The 19,148-nt window shown below is 42.0% G+C and overlaps 1 protein-coding gene across 3 annotated transcripts in view; it reads left to right on the top strand.

Moving 5' to 3' along the window:
- LOC132398096 (UDP-N-acetylglucosamine--peptide N-acetylglucosaminyltransferase 110 kDa subunit) overlaps positions 1–19,148 on the top strand; it is a 51,710-nt gene that overhangs the window by 1,021 nt on the left and 31,541 nt on the right. For all 3 annotated transcript variants that reach the window (XM_059977056.1, XM_059977053.1, XM_059977054.1), the window contains exons 2-8: positions 2,779–2,929; positions 3,186–3,429; positions 5,286–5,354; positions 8,491–8,607; positions 10,731–10,810; positions 13,644–13,839; positions 15,292–15,432. In XM_059977056.1, the coding sequence (XP_059833039.1) occupies positions 2,779–2,929; positions 3,186–3,429; positions 5,286–5,354; positions 8,491–8,607; positions 10,731–10,810; positions 13,644–13,839; positions 15,292–15,432 (998 nt within the window). The remainder of the gene's footprint in view (positions 1–2,778; positions 2,930–3,185; positions 3,430–5,285; positions 5,355–8,490; positions 8,608–10,730; positions 10,811–13,643; positions 13,840–15,291; positions 15,433–19,148) is intronic.

The raw sequence follows: 19,148 nt of genomic DNA, 5'->3' as shown, positions 1-19,148 counted from the left end.
GCTCTTTGAGCCGACTTTGCCTTCAGTAAAATCATGATTGATCTGATTGTACTTTCAACTCTGCGGTCCTGCCTACCCTTGGAGTTCTTTCAGCTCCTTGTTTATCATGAATCTATATACTCCATAAAACTATATAATAATACAAGTTGGACTGTTAGACCATTAGACGTAGGAGCAGAAATAGGCCATTCAGCCTGTCGAGTCTCCTCCGCCATTCCATCGTGGCTGATCCTGAATCCCACTCAACCCCATACACCTGCCTTCTCGCCTCGTCCTTTGATGCCCTGTCCGATCAGGGAATGATCATCTTCCGTCTGAAATATATGCACCGATTTGGCTTCCACCGCAGTTTGTGGCAGAGCATTCCACCCTGGCTAAAGTCATTTAAAAAAAATTACTGCTCTCTGGCTAAAGTCATTAGGAGCTGAGATAACAAGTCCAAAGTAAATTTATTATCAAGGAGAGTAGAAGATGAAAAGCTGCAAATAAAAAAAGTAATAATAAATAGGCAATAAATACTGCAAACATGAGATTAGTCCTTGAAAGTGAGTTGTGGAAATATTTCAATGAAGGGGCAAATGAAATTGAGCTCAAGAGCCTGATAGTTGAGGGGTAGTAACTTCATGAACCTGGTAATGTGAGTCCTAAGGTTCCTGTAGCCTTTCCGGATGGCAGCTGTGAGAAGACTGAGATTGTACATGAGAGAAGTCTGCACTTAGCAGAAACAGTAAAATGATTTCGGAGCTCATCATCATTTTAAATGTTTCTTTAAGTTTGTGGGTGAATGTTTCATTCTAACTTTTAGCAGTCCCAGATAGTTGTCTGGGAGTTTGTGGGAGTAGGTTGGGGTATGAACTAATGAATTTTGTGGCAGAAACTAGACTGCTTTGATCATCCCAGTTAGTGGGAAGCAAAATTATTGTGGCTTTATAAGACTGAAGAAAGGAAAAAATTAAAGCAGATTTTCCCAATTGAATGACAGGATGGTTAATGGAGAAGAGTGTGATTAAGTATATAAATTTCCTAAGAAAAAGGGAACGTCTTGTTTGTGTAGTAATTTTAAAATATTGTAGATACTTGCACAAGATGGCTTCCTCATAGCACTATGCATGATATATGAAATACTGTGTCAGTAACAATGTCACAGTAATGTTTTAATATGGTATAATCCTCAAATGCCTCATTACAGCTCTTGAATTGATTTAGAATCTTGATGATTGCACTTAAACATAACTGGCCTAATTCTGTAATTTTGTTTATGCATACCAAATCTATTTTAAAGATTCTTATCTATGTGAAAGCCTGATTCTTCCCAAGGCTATTGTTATACTTCCTTGGAATTGGCATTCTTCTAGAATAAAACTATCAGGGACCAAGACCAAGCTTGCTTTTGTGTACCCTGTGTGATATTTTAAAGGAGGAAATGGGTTCAGAAATAAGTGGATATATTTTTGCTTCATTAGTAATCTGGCCACTAAAGACTGAACTAACTTTTTGGTGTGGAATTCCTTTATGTCATAAGTTACTGTTGTGGGAGTTTTCAGGGATTTTGTGATAATAGTAACATTCATTGGGTTAGTATAATTAGGTTATTTCAAATACTTTATCAGAGATATTGGGCTACTTGTATGAATTATGATTGTAACTAAAAATTGGGCTTTTCCAAAATTCTATGAATCTTAATTTTGTATTTGGCATATTTTAGAGATTTTGAGCTCATTTGGTGGTTACAACTTAGTATATTATTTTAAAAATAGATTTAAGCTAATTTGTTGAGGGGAAATAGCTTTCATCTCCTGTCAGTATTGGGTTTTACTGCAGCAAAAATATTGGACCAAAATTATTCTTATCAATTTACTGATTCTCTGCCGTTTACCTCCTGAAGGCTGAAATTAGTTAATCACTTATCACCTTTGTGTGAACATCAAGTTGCTATTTATTTGCTCCATGATGAATGCTACTGATTTTGCTCCAACATTTGCTTTTTCTGGGTCAAAGTATTTCTTTGGAGTGAATTGGCCCAACCTATTAATAAATCATACTTCGGCTTTGTGACTTAAAATCTTTGATTAAATGTCTATGTTGCTTTGTATGCCCCTAGTGGAGCAGTTCTCCATCAGTTTCACTCTGGCATTTTCTCAGCTAGGTTCTTAATGGGAATATTGTTTTTTCTCCAATACTACATTTTCCTCAATAGGTTGAACCAACTTGTTAATAATAGTGTAGAGCATTGATTCTTGCATTACAAGTAACTGACTTGCCATGATAATGGTATGAACAAAAAGTGAAACCAGTTTATTCATTTAGAGATTAGCAATTAGAATAACCACGCCAAAGAATGTATTCACCTTTTTGAATCTGTGCTACATGTAATAGCAACTGAACCCATTCTTCCTGTAACCCCAAATTCCTTCCTTTCAGAAGCTTATCAGGTCCCTTTTTATATGTTATTGTACTATTGGAGTATATCTTGCAGCCTAACAGCTTGCTGTCATATTTTTTAAAGTCATTATTTTGACAATTGCCTTTATTCTACATCTCCTTTGTTTGCCAATGAACAGTTCACTCTTTGACCTGAAATATCGATAATTTCTTTCCTTCCACAAATGCTGCATGACCTGGTTTCTTTCAGCACGTTGTTGCTTTACAATCCTCTGGCTTGTTTCATATGCCAGTCCTGTCCTTGGGCTTAAATATAAACTTTAAAGTAAGAACCAGCTTGTTTTTCCTTTCATTTTGCATATCATTCCAGAATTGACAAATGTGCATTCGTTTCAGGTCTGGCAGAGTTGGCACATCGTGAGTACCAAGCAGGAGATTTTGAGGCAGCTGAGAGGCACTGTATGCAGCTTTGGAGACAAGAGCCTGACAATACTGGTGTGTTGCTGCTTCTCTCTTCCATTCATTTTCAATGTCGCAGACTGGACAGGTAAGTTACAACATGTACATATTTCCATTTCAGAAGCCCTTCAGGGCTTTTTCAATCTGGAATGTAGAACAAAATTCTGTAACCGTTAACACTGTAATATAGTCAAAGTAAAATTTGCTATTTTGCATTTTTAGGATAAACTTGTTGGCAAATGAGTTCAATGATGACCATATAAACTGCATCTGATAGGAGGGGATCTGTGGGTATAGTCATGAAAACTCTGACTCTGAAAACTCTGGAATTCTTTTCATTTTAGGTCTGCACACTTTAGCACTCTGGCTATTAAACAGAACCCGATGTTGGCTGAGGCCTACTCCAATTTGGGGAATGTCTATAAAGAGCGAGGCCAACTTCAGGAGGCTATTGAGCATTATCGACATGCTCTCCGGCTAAAACCAGACTTCATCGATGGATACATCAATCTGGCAGCAGCATTGGTTGCAGCAGGTGATATGGAGGGAGCCGTACAAGCCTATGTATCTGCTTTGCAGTACAACCCTGTAAGTTAGCACGTGCTTTTTGGTTATGCAGTAACTTAATCACATTCATTTCAGTTTATCATGCAAGTGTAGTAAACTGCCACATTTTTTTATAAAGAAAGATATATCGATAAGCATGATAGAATGATGTACATTTGAGCTTGAGAGAAAGTGACTTGTGAATGACAGCAGATTTTGGAAAAGAGTTGACAAAAGAATATTGAATGACAATGGAGACCAAAAGTGAGTGCAGAAGTAATATTGTTGGTAGTTCATGCTCATAGGTTTCAGGAAGTTAGTGCTAAAAATGAACTGAAGCAATTTTAGAAATTGGAGATTTTTAAATGCAGGTTTAAAAGATGTTTGAAATGCAGTTTTTATTTTACTACTGCATATAGAACTTACTTTATCCTAATCATTTCCTGTAGCCTGAGATTATGAATGCTTGTCTCCATGAGAGGAGAATGTTAGTACATTTGCAGAGTCAATTTTGAACATCAAACTGTTCAATAGATACATTTAATGCCAGAGAAATGTATACAATATATATCTTGAAATTCTTTTTCTTCATAAACTTCCACAAAAACAGAGGAGTGCCCCAAAGAATGAATGAGAGTTAAACATTGGAGCCCTGGACACCCCCCCCCCCCCCCCCCAAATGTATAAGCAGCAGCTAGGCAATTACCCCACCACCAACAAAAAAGCATTGGTGCACTCAAGCGTGCAGCAGAGCATCAATAAAGACACAGACTTGCAGTAGCCCATAAATTACTCGATTAGCTAGTAATTCAACATACCACAAGCAGTCCCCCCCCCCCCAATAAAGGAAAAAGGGCAGAGCAAGAAGGAAGACGTAACAAACAACTCGCTGATTTATGATGTTAAAAGTCTGTTGCGTCACTTTTGCCAAGCTCTGCACCCAGAGAGTTGGCCCCAGAAAAGCTCAGGTCTCTGAACACACAGCAAATGGGAGCTAACCCACTGCTCCCAATATTCCGTGTTTTCCCATGACGCCTCGGGAGCACCGGCTTAAAATCAGCCCATCTCCAGAGCCATGAAAATCCGGTGCCCTGAAGGCCCACTAGTCTTCTAGGCTGCATCATTGGGATATCAAAAAGCAGCTGGTCGTGAGATCCTGAGAGTGGATCCCATTCCCACAAAGAACCAAAGTCAGAGTGTAACTCCAGGTCAGCGTCTTCAAGAGAACCTTGAAAAAGAGCTGTTGAAGATGCAAGCAAAGGAGTCGCTGTTTAGTGCCATCATAACTTTGCTCCACCCCTCATCATTGTTATTGAAACATAATTAGCAGGGTTGACTAACTGCAAGACTTAAATTCATTAAATAGAAATGTACTGTTGTAAATCTTGTTGTTTTAATACAGCATATCATTGAATATGAGGAAAGCAAAGATCACTTGCAGTTTAGTGACTCTCTGTCGGTGCTGTCCATAATATCCACATGTGAATAACCTCATGGTCAGAAAATAAGTATTTCCAAAGCCATCTATTTGTCCTTCTTAGTGGAGCAGTAGGATTCTGGAGGGAGCTAAACTGATGTGTTGCAGTTTTATAACCTGGTAATTAAGGCCTACCTTGTTCAGTTAATGTATTCAAAAATATGAAACTGGAACCATTACACAGGATATATTGATTTTAAGTGTTTGTGCAAAAGTGTCTTAACTAAATAATACACAGATTGAAGGTTCTGATTGCAAATATTGCATGTAGATTGTCGGCAAATTGGTAGAATGTTCGGAAAAGGTCTGGATGGAACAAAGGATCATACAATTTGGAAGTGTTTTTTGAAGAAACATTAGTAAATTGTGATTTGGGTAGTCATTTTCATGAATTGTGAATAAACCTGTTACTCTTTTGCAGGATTTATATTGTGTTCGTAGTGACCTAGGGAATCTCCTTAAAGCCCTTGGTCGCTTAGAAGAAGCTAAGGTATGTGTTTTTGTTGGTATTTGGACCATATTGCAAAGATTAAATTCCTCACGGTTCATGATAGCAATCTATTATTCTGACTGGTTAGAAACATTGACTGGATAGTGCTCAAGAAAAAACACTTAGATACACACTTTAGCACCAGAGATGACCAGAACATTCTGACTGAACAAGGATAGGAAGAAAGTAAGACTGAAGGCGCTTCTTGAAAAGATTGGCTGAAATGGTCTGACTTGGTGTAGACTGTTTCATCCGATTTTTTAGTTCTGTCTATTACTGAGACAGATGTTATGTACTTCACTATATCCTCCCCTAGTGCAGACCATCAATGTGAATGGGAAGAAAGGCTGCATTAGTGCTTCCTGAAGTTGCCAATTAAGTCTGCAAATTTTGAGTTTTGTAGTTTATTTTTCGCTGCTGGTTTGGTCTTGATAGGTGAACCGATATACCAGATTTGCTCAGTTAATAAGGTGGCTTCTAGCAGTTGATTTTTTTTTTCTCTGATATGGTTTAGTTACGGGTTCAAAGTGGTGTTAATCACCCGTGTTTTAAAGTCTCATTGTTAATGTATGTGTATACAGATATATGTAAATTTTACTTATATGTATGTGTGTATACATACATAATTGTAACCTTTTTGGAGCGTTAAAAGCCACCTTATGAAAAGCCACTGAGGGGCAAAGAATGTGAGGAGAAAGGGACCTTGTCCAGAGTCCCTCGACCTGCCATTCTGTGTCCCGCGCGCTTGCAAAGTGGAGTGTCTGCGCAGCGTAGCTGTCCATTTGACTTTGTGTATGTGTGCTTATTGGGGGGGAGGAGGGAGGGTTTGTATACAGGGGATGAAAGATCATTGGGGTAAAGAGAATTTCAGCCCACAGGCCGTTGAATGGAGAGCTAACATTCAGTGCATTCCACTGCAGCTTCAATCTATATAAAGTGAGACTGCGCTTGCTCCTGGATGCTGACTTCTTTATTTCAGCGGTGGAAGGTTATAGTTAGCAATTTCGTATGATGAAATATAAAAATGAGATTTAATTTCAAGGTCTGATCGGTACATTTAAAAGACGAAACCAGCAGATTTGCAGAATAGTTGGGTTCTAAATTAGAATTAACTCTTGTAATAAATGATGGCCCTTTCTTCCTTGAATTTGAGACTGTCTGGCACATAAAGGGGTCTACATATATTTTTGTTTTATTTTCTATATTTTTGTTGGGTGACTCGAAATAACCTGACTCATGTTTCACAAAATTGGTGCTGTGATAATGTCATTATCAGATGCAGTTATATATTACAGCACTTCACGTGCATGACCTGAATCTGAACATTTGGACTACATTTGAGTATAAATGTGAAATTGCATCTGTTTCTTTTCTTTCAGAAGATTGCATTTTAGAACAAATCCAGGAATATGTTGTTGGATTCTTTACTAACTATTTTGTCTTTCTTATTTGTCTTTTTCGTTTTCATGATTGATATTATACATAGAAGGTTTCAGGCGGGTGAAAGCTCTCCCCTGTAGGTGCCTCGCTGACCGGAGCTCGAGGCCTGGATCTAGGGGTGACACCGTCTGCTCTTCCCACCATCGACTACCTTGAAAATGAGATGAAATAATGGTAACGGGTTTGTAGCACTGCCACAAACAATTTGCCTCCATGCCTGAGTTCTTCTGTCTCGTGGCTTCCAAAAAGTGTCTAAATAATTAAGTATTTTATATTTACTTTTATAAAATGGGAAAATTGTAATTTGGAAGAAAGAATTTTCAACTTGATACATGTTTTAAAAGTAGCCACTGTCTTAGAAAAAAATTAGTTTTAAAAAGTAAAATTGGCAATAGCTCTACAAAGTACCAGTAATGCTTCTAACTACTGATTTTGTTAATTTCTTTCCTCTTTGTTTGGTTTGCAGCGTTCTGCTCTACTGATAATGCGCTGTGAGCCTGCAGTGACGCATAGGCTGCGCCGCGATGCGCCTGCGTGCGCCAGCGTTATTCAGTGGATGGTTGGCTGAGTGTTTTACCTTAGATAGTTCTGAATGAGATAAGGTGTCCAGGTTGTTTTTGGTCCCAGTTAATCCTTAAGAGAATCAAACACAATTAATGTCTGCAGTGTGGCTTTGAACAGCTACCAAAATAAAGCGGTGTACTTTTATTTTAATTTTCTATTTCTTCTATGAGCTAGCTCATTTTATTTTAGTGCTCTTGAAATGGTAATATTTAGTTTTAATATTTGGATTTCATGTTAATTTATTTCTTGGGTTCAATAAAATTGGAGTTATGTAGTCTACTCATGCCCGGGCAAGTTAGCACCTGCATCTCTAGTGATTCCTTTGTTGCCATGCAGGAGGTAAGAGGTGCTACGGACTACCTATGGTAAAATCTCAGTTAGCTATTTACCTTTCTGCAGTTTTGCGCATGCGCATGCGGTGCGCTGTGCTGCATTTTATTTTTTTAATTATTTTTTTTCCCAAATCGGCGCCTGCGAATTGCTGGTGTTGCCGCTGCAACTTGTTGCAGAGCCGTGCATGGCACACTGGCAAGAGCGCTTTGCATTACAGGGACCTTTTATCCTCATCCTGCACTGTCATTTGAGGTTGTGCACTTCATTCTGCAATATATTTTTACATATACTGGCAGTCTTTTTCTAATACTCTCAAATTTGCTTGTTAATGTGTATGATGTAAACCTTTCAAAATCCTTCGTAAAATGAATATTGCTATCAGTGAAGCTTAAATTGATTAAAGTGCTAAAATTTAATGTCAAAAACACTGCATTTTTTTGGGTGCAGTAGTGCTGAAATTAGGCCGTTGAAGTTTTTTTTTGTAGAGAACTGTGCAAAAGTCGTAACGTAATCTAGTTGTGGAAGAAGTTGAAGTGGAAGAGTCAAATATTATTCAACACTACATAACTGAAAAATGCCTGGCTGTATGTGGGTTGAGGTTTTTTTTTGCGCATGCACTCATGGGGCCAGTGAGCGAATTCAGCGCTAGCCTTTGCTGCAGGTTCACTTTTGTCTGGTTTAAGAATGAATACTAATAAAGTTGTTTTCCCTCTTTTCAATCTTTGTTACAAATTTCCCATCCCATCTTTCTGGTTCCCTCCTCCCTGCCCTTGCCTTTGTTTCAATTAAACTAATTAAGGCTTGTTACCTGAAAGCGATTGAAACTCAGCCCAACTTCGCTGTTGCCTGGAGTAATCTTGGGTGTGTGTTTAATGCCCAGGGAGAAATCTGGCTAGCTATACACCATTTTGAAAAGGTAATTGATTACTTTTTGTCTTGCCACTCTTGTGTCTTCCATCTTAGAAGCTGTTTTGAAACTTACTCATGAGCTGGTTGCATTGCACTGAAAGATGAGCACAGATGCCTATGTTAGGTTGATCATACAGTTTGTCTTGTAGAAGAGGCTCCTTTCATCAGTTTTTTTGACTATAGAGTAATAATTTTGGCAACTTACATATTTAAAAAGTTAATCAGAACGTATTTTGCAAAGTTTTTATATTGGAAGCACCTGTCCTTTGGTCAATGATTAAATTAGTAAGTATTAATGATAGCATCTTCTGAAGGATTGTACAAAAAATAAGAGGTGGTTCTTTAGAGGGCATTGTCTGATAATCAGAACTTTTCAAAAGGGGATGTATTTGAAAACATCTTAAAATGGTATGGTGGTGTGGGTTTAGGTAGGGGGTTCCAGAGTTGGCAGCTTACTGAAAGTACAGCTGGCAGTCACTATTAACTGTGGGGAGAATTGACAGTCTGGAAGAGTACAGGTGGGACTTTCAGAGTTGGATGAAATTCAAAGCTCAGCAATTATTTCAGAATAAAGGGAAAAATATTAACATTTAAGGCACTGCTTTCCAGTTTGTACAGGTGGTGTGTCAAACTGCACTGAAATTCAATTTTATTTTTGTATAGACATGCATGTGCAGGGTATAAGTGCATGATAATTAGCTTTATACAGCAAAACAAGAGAAGACAAAATGTTAACTTACACCTGTGCAAAATAAGTATCACAATGCTAGTAGAAGGGGTACAAGATAGTGTTAAGTTGCTGTTTCTTCAAAGAATAATTGAAGGGAGCATGAAATATGTGCGTATTCCATATATCCCAAGGGTATAGACATTTGAATTTGAGGGATACAGTCTTGTAAATGGCCAAAATGAGTCAACTTAGAGGAACAAAACAAAAACCTTTGTAGATCAGGCATCATCGTTGGGAGAGAGAATTTTAGGTTCATGCTGTTTAATCAGAATTGAGAATAGTTGAGAATTGGCGGGTGTATAACATTGAGAAGTGTGTGGGGTGCACAATATGTATGGACTAGGGATTACTGTGCATTATTTCTGGGTGAGAGAGAAAAACAAGGCAAAGGGTAGTTTTGCTATTGCATGGTAAATTGCTATGGGAAGCTATGCTGATAGAAATGGGGAGGGGGGTGAGTGTGCTTGTTAATATGATTGTATTGGAAATGTTAGAAGTTGAATCTTGTGTGCAGGTGAGTGAAGGAAAATCTTAGCCTGGTTCTGGGAGGAAAAACGGGTGAGCAGAAATGTGGTAAGGTGTAAAGGTGGTGTCATATGTGGTAGTGGCTAATTCTTTTGGGGAAAGTAAAACATATCTGAACACTAGTATGGAAGGTGGTGTCATGGGGTTAAATCAGATGAAGAGAATAGAATTGCCTTTGCAAGAAATTTGATGGTAGAAAATACTTCAGAGCTTGTTCCTTACCTCTTAGATATTGGTAAGTATTATTCCCGAAGTAGTGTGGACAAATTTCCAGGGCTGTAAAGAAATGTTCACACATCCATTTCCTCCCATGTAACAACAGTGTGTGCTTAAGATATAATGAAGTTACTGAGCTTTACTGTTGAAAGCAAAGTTGTAGAATTTATTCTTAGTGTTTGTTTCTCAGTATAAAAAGAACTCTTTATTAAAAAGCACAGTGCTAAATGTCTCAGTGCACTGCAAAACATTCTTCTGATGTTATATCAGCAGATGTTTTTAAGAACTCAGTTTATTTTTCTAGTCTCTTCTGTTTCTGATTTTTTTTTTGTTAATTGGCTTTGTGAACAGTTTGTACGGTCTTCTGTAACACGTCCGATGAAACTACCTCTTTAAACCACAGTCTTCAATTTCATTTTTTAATTTAGTTCTGGGTAAATCTTACTGTGGCTCAGAGAAGTAAGCAATGCTGGGTAAATCTGTCAGCCACACATGCTTATAAATGCAATGTAAACAGCATATTTCTGTCAGTAGGTGCAATGGAAAGTTTGTGTCTTAACTGAGTTCAGTATTTGTTACTTAAGTATTTGAAGTTCAGAGTTTGGACTACAGGAGCATATCATAGATTTATATTTAAGAATTTTTTAATTCAATTCCAGGCTGTTACCTTGGATCCAAACTTTTTGGACGCCTACATCAATTTAGGAAATGTCTTAAAGGAGGCGCGCATTTTTGATAGGTGAGCAAAAAAATATCTAAATTAAAGTTACCCTAAAGGTAATGGCAGGCAGTGATTGCTTATGGTCATCATTGTGTTGGTGTTCTTTTGAAATTTGACTTAATTATTAAGTTGCTGGTACTTTAATAGTTTTACATTTTACTCTTTATTCCTGCCACCCAACTCCCCAGGACTTACTACTGAAGAGTGAAAATATGTTAGGAATGCTCTGGAATCCTCCATGTCAATACCTGTTTTTACTTGAAACTGAGTTTCAATGTCATTTGAGAGTAGTTTAGCTACTTCTATTTAAAAGTAATGTAGTAACATAAATGTACATATCCAGTTTATTTGGAATGCCAGGTGTTACAGTTTTCAATCTAAATATTCTCCTTTCAGCCCAGTTGATTGCAGGTCATTAGGTGATAATTGTTCTGGCTGAACTGCAATCACTTGAGTGTCAATTGAGTAGCAAGGTGGATGTTACATCATATATTTCTGCCACTACTTTTTTCTGCCCATTTGGAGTTTACAGTTTTTAGTGACATTTAGACAGATGTATGTGTGGGCAAGGCATTTAAAGATGTGGGTCTAATACAGGTAAATGAGATTCGTGTAGATGGACGTAGAGGTTGACATGAACCTAATGAGCCATTATGCCTGTTTCTGGACTCAGTGACTGCATTAAGCTACATTTTATGATGCTTAGTGGTTAAGAGCAAAATTATTTTGACCAGTAATAAGCAAGACCCTAGAAATTGGAGTACAGCAATGGGTGTCCTTGTGAGTCACAAGCTGAACCATTGAGTTTAAGGACAGTTGAATAGTAGATAAACAGAATTCTATTGCATGTAGAAATTCAGGTTGTATGGATTATACAAAAATTGAAGTAGTGAATGGTTCACATTTATTTGAAACGTAAATCAAGCAAATACAGGCGGTCCCCGTTTTTCGAACGTTCGCGTTATAACAGCTTGCTGTTATGAAAGGCCTACATTAGTACCTGTTTTCACTAACCAAAGAGGATTTTCGCTTTTACGAAAAAAGACACCTGCTTTATACGTGTGTTCACCCCAAGAACGACTACCACAACCGTGAAGCCTTGTGCAGCCAGTTGTGTGCATATGTATGTATGTGCACATGCGTATACGTGCAGATTTTTTTTCCTCCAAATCAGTTTTGGTTCGCTGTCTTCCCGATTTTGATAAATGAAACTACACTGTACATACAATATTGCTACTTATATAGGCTGTGTATTTATTGTATCATTCCTGCTTTTACTATATGTTTGTGTTATTTTAGGTTTTATGTGTTATTTGGTGATTTGATAGGCTATTTTTTGGGTCTGGGAATGCTAAAAAAAATTTCCCATATAAACTAATGGTAATTGCTTCTTCACTTCACGACATTCTGGCTGACAAATGGTTTCATAGGAATGCTCTACCTTTGGATAATGGGGGAAACCTATATACAAGAAAACTGGGTACAGTGCTGTATCTTGGAGATGATTCAGATAAAGTTACTGAAAATTGCCAGGAGTTCATTAAAGAATTTTCCTAACTACTACAAATTTGGGTTTCATGTTTGCTTGGTGTCTCCTAGTCTGCACTTAGTTTGTCGCCTCAGCCGGTTATGAAGTGAAATTTTGTGGTATTTATTCAGCTCTTACCTGCCATTTTTGCTCCATGGTTAAATCTATTGAAGGGATAAGTCTTATCTGTTCTTAAGGAGAGTGAAGACTTGAAGTGTTCATGAGTAATATTGTCTGTGTAACTTCTTGACCTTCACCATTTTGTTTAGATAATGTTAGATTTTCATCTTTAATAACTTTTAATTCTATTGTTCAACAAAGGAGATTCTGAGTTCCAGAAGGGAAATGTCAAATATTAGATGAGGTAGGGTTAAGATGGGTGGCAGGGGTGGGGTGCAGTTTTGAAAAGATTTGTGAGGCAGGTTATTTTGACAGGTCGCAGGTTCCTATATCATACAGCAAGGGGAGGGAGATGGTAGAAGCTGTGAGCATATTGACATTTAAGAAGCATTTTGATAGACGTATGGACATGCTGAGAATTGGGTGATATAGATCATATATACAGGCAGTTGCCACAGACCTTGTGGGCTGAAGGTTTTGTTGCTTACTATATGGTTCTTTGTATAACATGTGCCAGATCTTTGCTCACTCAATCCGTTTATATCTCTCTTTCTGGGCTCCACGTGTTTGTTCTCTTTGCAATTTAACAGCATTTCTCTGTTGTTTTAACCCAGAAGTTTATAAATAAATGTTTGAATTTTGGGGGCATTTGTAATTTGAAATATTTTGATAGTTGCCAACTAGGCTGGATGGCATGTCTTAGATAGCTGTTTGTATTTTTACATTTGTTCAAGGTGCTGGACATCAGCATTTGAGATTCTAAGTGGTGTTTGGCATGAAGTTTTATTATATATTGTGATACAGCGCAGAATAGGCCTTACCGGCCCTTCAAGCCACACTGCCCAGGAACCCTTGATTTAACCTTGCACTATTAATCATGGGACAGTTCACATTGACTAACCACTGTGACTGTGGGAGGAAACGTGCAGTCATGGTGAGAACTCCTTAAAGACATGCTAGAATTAAACCTAGGTTGCTGGTACTGTAAAGCTTTGTGCTAACTATTATGTTACTATGCCACCCAGGGTGCAGCTGTTAAAAAGTAAGTTATTTCTTACCATAGTTGTGAGTGAGCAGCTAGTTACTGATATCAAATCCTGATCTAGGTTATCCTTCAGTGTATGTACCAATGGCACTAAAATAATTAACTTATAAAATGGATTGGGGTTCTGTTGCTTATCGTGTTTTTTTTTCTTTCACTAGGGCTGTGGCTGCATACTTGCGAGCTCTAAGTCTAAGTCCCAATCATGCAGTGGTCCATGGAAACCTGGCTTGTGTCTATTATGAACAAGGATTGATAGATCTTGCTATTGATACATACAGAAGAGCTATAGAGCTACAGCCTCACTTTCCAGATGCCTACTGCAATCTTGCCAATGCACTAAAGGAGAAAGGAAATGTAAGCATTTGAGACAAGTGTAATGTTGTTGGCTGTATGTATACAAAACAGTTTTCAGCAACTTTCAACTTCAAATTGCAAATTTAGATTTTTTTTATTGCATGGCATTAATGAATAATGCATCTGCCATATAATACAAAATGAGCAGATGGGATGAATTCTTTAGCTGAAAGCAAATGGAAAAAAATACACTGAAGGAATGGTGTAGATAATGAAAAGGTTCCTTTTATTTACAGTAGTTCTATATTCCTATTTCAGAATTCCCTCATTTTTGCTAAGTCAAAGCTAGTCTGATATTTGATTTTTTTTTTAAACTGCATGTTCCTATCTGATTTAAATAATCCTCAAGGCCTTGAATGTGTTTCATCCTTTGCTTCTGGGCTAGTACTCTCAATATTTGCACCCCCACGATAAGAGACCTCTGTTCATAATCTTTAAATAACCACTGCTTTGAATTGTGATCCCTTAGTTGTAGGATGTGACTGCTCCCCATCCTCTCCTATCCACTTCTACAAAACAAACTGCTAAACATCCATGATCTTAATGAGTAGAATGTTTTCCTCATAGTTTTGTTTGGATCCATTCTGTCCAATCTACAGTGACTCCTTTATTTGGGACTCAAACCCTATTTGTTTCTATTGCACCCCTCCTAAGGGAAAAGTGTAACATATCTCAAGACCAAATATCATTGGTGATTAGCCAGAATCCTGAGGCAGTTTAATTTAATTAGCTGGTATCTGAAGGATGCCCAAATTTCTGTGTAGACGACATATGGTCTTGTGCAATTTTTTTTATTTGTTTTGCCAAAGTTGTTAATTTCATATTTTCTTTTATTATTCTACATTTGCAAACCTTGTCTATGAACCTTTAATGGATTTCCTTGCAACTTGCTTTTCCATTTGCTCTATGTAAAACAAACAAGTGAATAATATGGTTTGTAAACATTTAAGACTTCAGTTTTAAGATGATTCTAAGATTAAAAAATTTAAAACTGCATGTGCTGGATATCAAATAAAAATACTAGAATTGCTTTGCAAATCAGGGAACATCTAAAAGGAAAAATGGGGGTTAACATTATAGGTCAAAGACCTTTTGTCAGGAGTCCAAGTATCCGGTGGCCCCAAAACATAGACTTTCCGTGGGTGTTTGATCTGAAAGTTGAAGATTGCTGTATCCTTTTACTTAGTCTATCCATCAGTCCTTGATCCTATGAACCCTTATCTTATATGCAGAATCCAATTGAATGCTCTTTGGATATCCAGAGATGCTCTTTATTGGCTCCCTTGTATGTTCTGTTAATTGTATGAAAAGATACTTAGTGAACTTTTTTTTTCAGAAAAAGCACACTGACTGCATAATCACACAACACTTTTCAACTTGGTATTTTATAGCTTCATTTCAATTCTCTGTTCCTCATAATTATTACTTGGCTGACCAAATCTTCTGTGGCAGGTTGCTGAGGCAGAAGAATGCTACAACACTGCCCTCCGCCTCTGTCCCACCCATGCTGACTCTCTCAACAATTTGGCTAACATCAAAAGGGAACAGGGAAACATTGAGGAAGCTGTGCGGTTGTATCGAAAGGCTCTGGAGGTAAGTTGGAAAGGGAGAAATCTGTGTACTCTGTATTTGGTATAGTATTTCTAATCATATCAGAATGACGCTTCCTTGTATATAATAGTTGATTCTGGATTTGTGGAATTCTTTGCACTTTTTTTTTTCTCTGTCACCACACAAAATAAGGAGCAGAGCTTAACCAGCAGATCCTTCCAAGCCTGCTCCGCCATTATATGATAATAGCGGAGCTGTGTGGGCCTCAGCCTCTTTTCTGTGCAAGTTCCCCAGTATTGCTACTATTTCGTATCAAATATTTATCCACCTGTAGCGGTGTGCTACAAGCAGCGCTAAAATTACGACACGGAGTCGGTAACTGCAGTCGAAGGAAAAACTTTATTCGAAAACTTCAGCCTCACTTTTAAGCCTCTGTCAACCGGCCCCCCATGGCGAAGAGGCTCCAAAGCTCTGTGCTCGCAAACCCCCGTAGGCTATCTAATTGTGAGTCGGTTCGCATACGCTAGGAAATGAGCCGCCACATAACCCCCCCCCCAGAACCGGCGATACACCCCCCAATGTCCACAGCCTGGGCCAGAACCTGCTTGGGAGGTCGGCCTCTGCGCCGAGGCGCCGGAAACTCGGCCGGTTGCGCCAGGTCCACATGGGCCGGCTTGAGGCGGTCCACCGTGAAAACCTCCTCCTTCCCCCCAACGTCCAGCACGAACGTGGACCCGTTGTTCCGGAGCACCGTAAACGGCCCCTCGTATGGCCGCTGCAGCGGCGGCCGATGCCCGCCCCTTCGTACAAACACAAACTTACAGTTCCGTAGGTCTTTGGGTACGCAGGTCGGGTGCCGCCCATGCTGTGAAGTGGGTATGGGGGCCAGGTTACCGAGCTTCTCGCGAAGTCTGCCCAGGACTGCTGCGGGAGCTTCCTCTTGCCCCCTTGGGGCTGGTAGGAACTCCCCGGGGACGGCCAGGGGCGCGCCGTATACCAACTCGGCCGACGAGGCGTGCAGGTCGTCCTTGGGCGCTGTGCGAATGCCGAGTAGGACCCAGGGAAGCTCGTCCGCCCAGTTGGCTCCTCGCAGGCGGGCCATGAGGGCCGACTTCAGGTGACGGTGGAAACGCTCCACTAGCCCGTTCGACTGTGGGTGGTAGGCAGTGGTGTGGTGCAGCTGAGTCCCCAAAAGGCTGGCCATAGCTGACCACAGGCTGGAGGTGAACTGGGCGCCTCTGTCGGAGGTAATGTGGGCTGGTACACCAAAGCGGGATATCCAGGTGGCGAGCAGGGCTCGGGCGCAAGATTCGGAGGTGGTGTCGGTGAGCGGGACCGCCTCTGGCCATCTTGTGAACCGGTCCACGATAGTCAGGAGGTAACGCGCTCCGCGCGACACTGGCAGGGGGCCCACGATATCCACATGAATGTGGTCGAAACGCCGGTGGGCGGGATGGAACTGCTGCGGTGGGGCTTTGGTGTGCCGCTGCACCTTGGCCGTCTGGCAGTGCATGCACGTTCTGGCCCATTCACTGACCTGTTTGCGGAGTCCGTGCCAAACGAACCTGCTGGAAACCATCCGGACAGTTGTCCGGATGGAGGGATGCGCCAAGTTATGAATGGAGTCGAAAACACGTCGCCGCCAGGCTGCGGGGATGACCGGACGGGGCCGGCCGGTGGCGACGTCACAGAGTAGGGTCCTCTCACCTGGGCCCACGGGGAAGTCCTGGAGCTGCAAACCAGAGACTGCAGTCCTGTAACTCGGAATCTCCTCATCTACCTGCTGTGCCTCTGCCAGTGCCTCAAAGTCTACCCCTTGGGAAAGGGCATGAACGGTAGGGCGAGAGAGCGCATCCGCCACGACATTGTCCTTACCCGAGACGTGCCGGACATCCGTTGTGTATTCAGAGATGTAGGACAGGTGGCGTTGCTGGCGGGATGACCAGGGGTCGGATGCTTTCGTAAACGCAAAGGTAAGCGGTTTGTGGTCCGTGAACGCGGTGAAGGGCCGGCCTTCTAGGAAGTACCTGAAATGCCGGATTGCCAGGTAGAGCGCCAACAGTTCCCGGTCAAAAGCACTGTACTTGAGCTCGGGTGGCCGCAGGTGTTTGCTGAAAAACGCCAGGGGTTGCCAGCGACCTGCGATGAGTTGCTCCAGCACCCCACCGACTGCCGTGTTTGATGCGTCCACTGTGAGGGCGGTAGGGGTGTCCATTCTGGGATGTACTAGCATTGCGGCGTCAGCCAAAGCTTCCTTCGTTTGAACGAAAGCGGCGGCGGACTCCTCGTCCCAGGTAATGTTCTTGCTCGGACCCGACATCAGGGCGAACAGGGGGCGCATGATCCGGGCAGCTGAAGGGAGGAAGCGGCGGTAGAAATTGACCATACCTACGAATTCCTGAAGGCCTTTGATCGTGGTGGGTCGGGGGAAGTGGCGGACCGCATCTACCTTAGCGGGCAGAGGGGTTGCCCCGTCTTTAGTAATCCTGTGGCCCAGGAAGTCAATGGTATCAAGTCCGAACTGGCATTTGGCAGGGTTGATTGTAAGACCGTACTCACTCAGTCGGGCGCAGAGTTGACGGAGGTGGGACAGATGCTCCTGACGACTGCCGCTGGCTATGAGGATGTCATCCAAATAGATGAACGCGAAGTCCAGGTCCCGTCCCACCGCGTCCATTAACCGCTGGAACGTCTGTGCGGCATTCTTCAGGCCGAACGGCATGCGGAGGAACTCGAAGAGGCCAAACGGGGTGATGAGAGCCGTTTTGGGGACGTCGTCAGGATGCATCGGGATTTGATGGTACCCTCGGACAAGGTCGACCTTGGAGAAGATCCAGGCGCCGTGCAGGTTTGCCGCAAAGTCCTGAATGTGCGGCACAGGGTAGCGGTCCGGTGTGGTAGCCTCGTTCAGCCTGCGGTAGTCGCCGCACGGTCTCCAGCCCCCCGTCGCTTTGGGCACCATGTGCAGGGGGGAAGCCCAGGGGCTGTCGGACCGCCGGATGATCCCCAATTCCTCCATTCTCTGGAACTCCTCCTTCGCCAGTCGGAGCTTGTCCGGGGGAAGCCGCCGAGCACGGGCATGGAGGGGTGGTCCCTGTGTCGGGATGTGGTGCTGTACGCCGTGCCTGGGCATGGCTGCTGTGAACTGCGGTGCCAGAACCGATGGGAACTCCGCCAGGACCCTGGTGAAGTTGTTGTCGGACAGCGTGATGGAGCCGAGGTGAGGGGCTGGTAACTGGGCCGCGCCCAGGGAGAACGTCTGAAAGGTCTCGGCGTGTACCAGTCTCTTCCTGGGCAGGTCAACCAGCAGGCTGTGAGCTCGCAAAAAATCCGCACCCAGAAGCGGTTGGGCTACGGCGGCCAGTGTGAAGTCCCACGTGAACTGGCTGGGGCCGAACTGTAGCTGCACCTGACGGGTGCCATAGGTCCTTACTGTGCTGCCATTCACGGCCCTCAGGGGGGGACCCGGTGCCCTGCTGCGGGTGTCGTAACCCGTCGGAGGTAAAACGCTGACCTCAGCCCCAGTATCGACCAAAAAGCGGCGTCCCGACCTGCTATCCCACACATACAGGAGGCTATCCCGATGGCCAGCCGCCGTAGCCATCAGCGGCGGCTGGCCCTGGCGTTTCCCGGGAACTTGCAGGGCGGGCGGCAACGGCGGGCTTCTGCGCCCCACCGCTGGTGGTAGAAGCACCAGTGGTCATTGGGCCGGGGGTTAGTGGGCTCTGCTGCCGGGCCTGGACTGGTTTGCTGCCGGG

The sequence above is a fragment of the Hypanus sabinus genome, chromosome 8, assembly GCF_030144855.1.
Source record: "Hypanus sabinus isolate sHypSab1 chromosome 8, sHypSab1.hap1, whole genome shotgun sequence".
NCBI lineage: Eukaryota > Metazoa > Chordata > Chondrichthyes > Myliobatiformes > Dasyatidae > Hypanus > Hypanus sabinus.
Note: the sequence above shows the minus strand (reverse complement) of the source record. Positions and strands in the feature narration are given on the sequence as shown.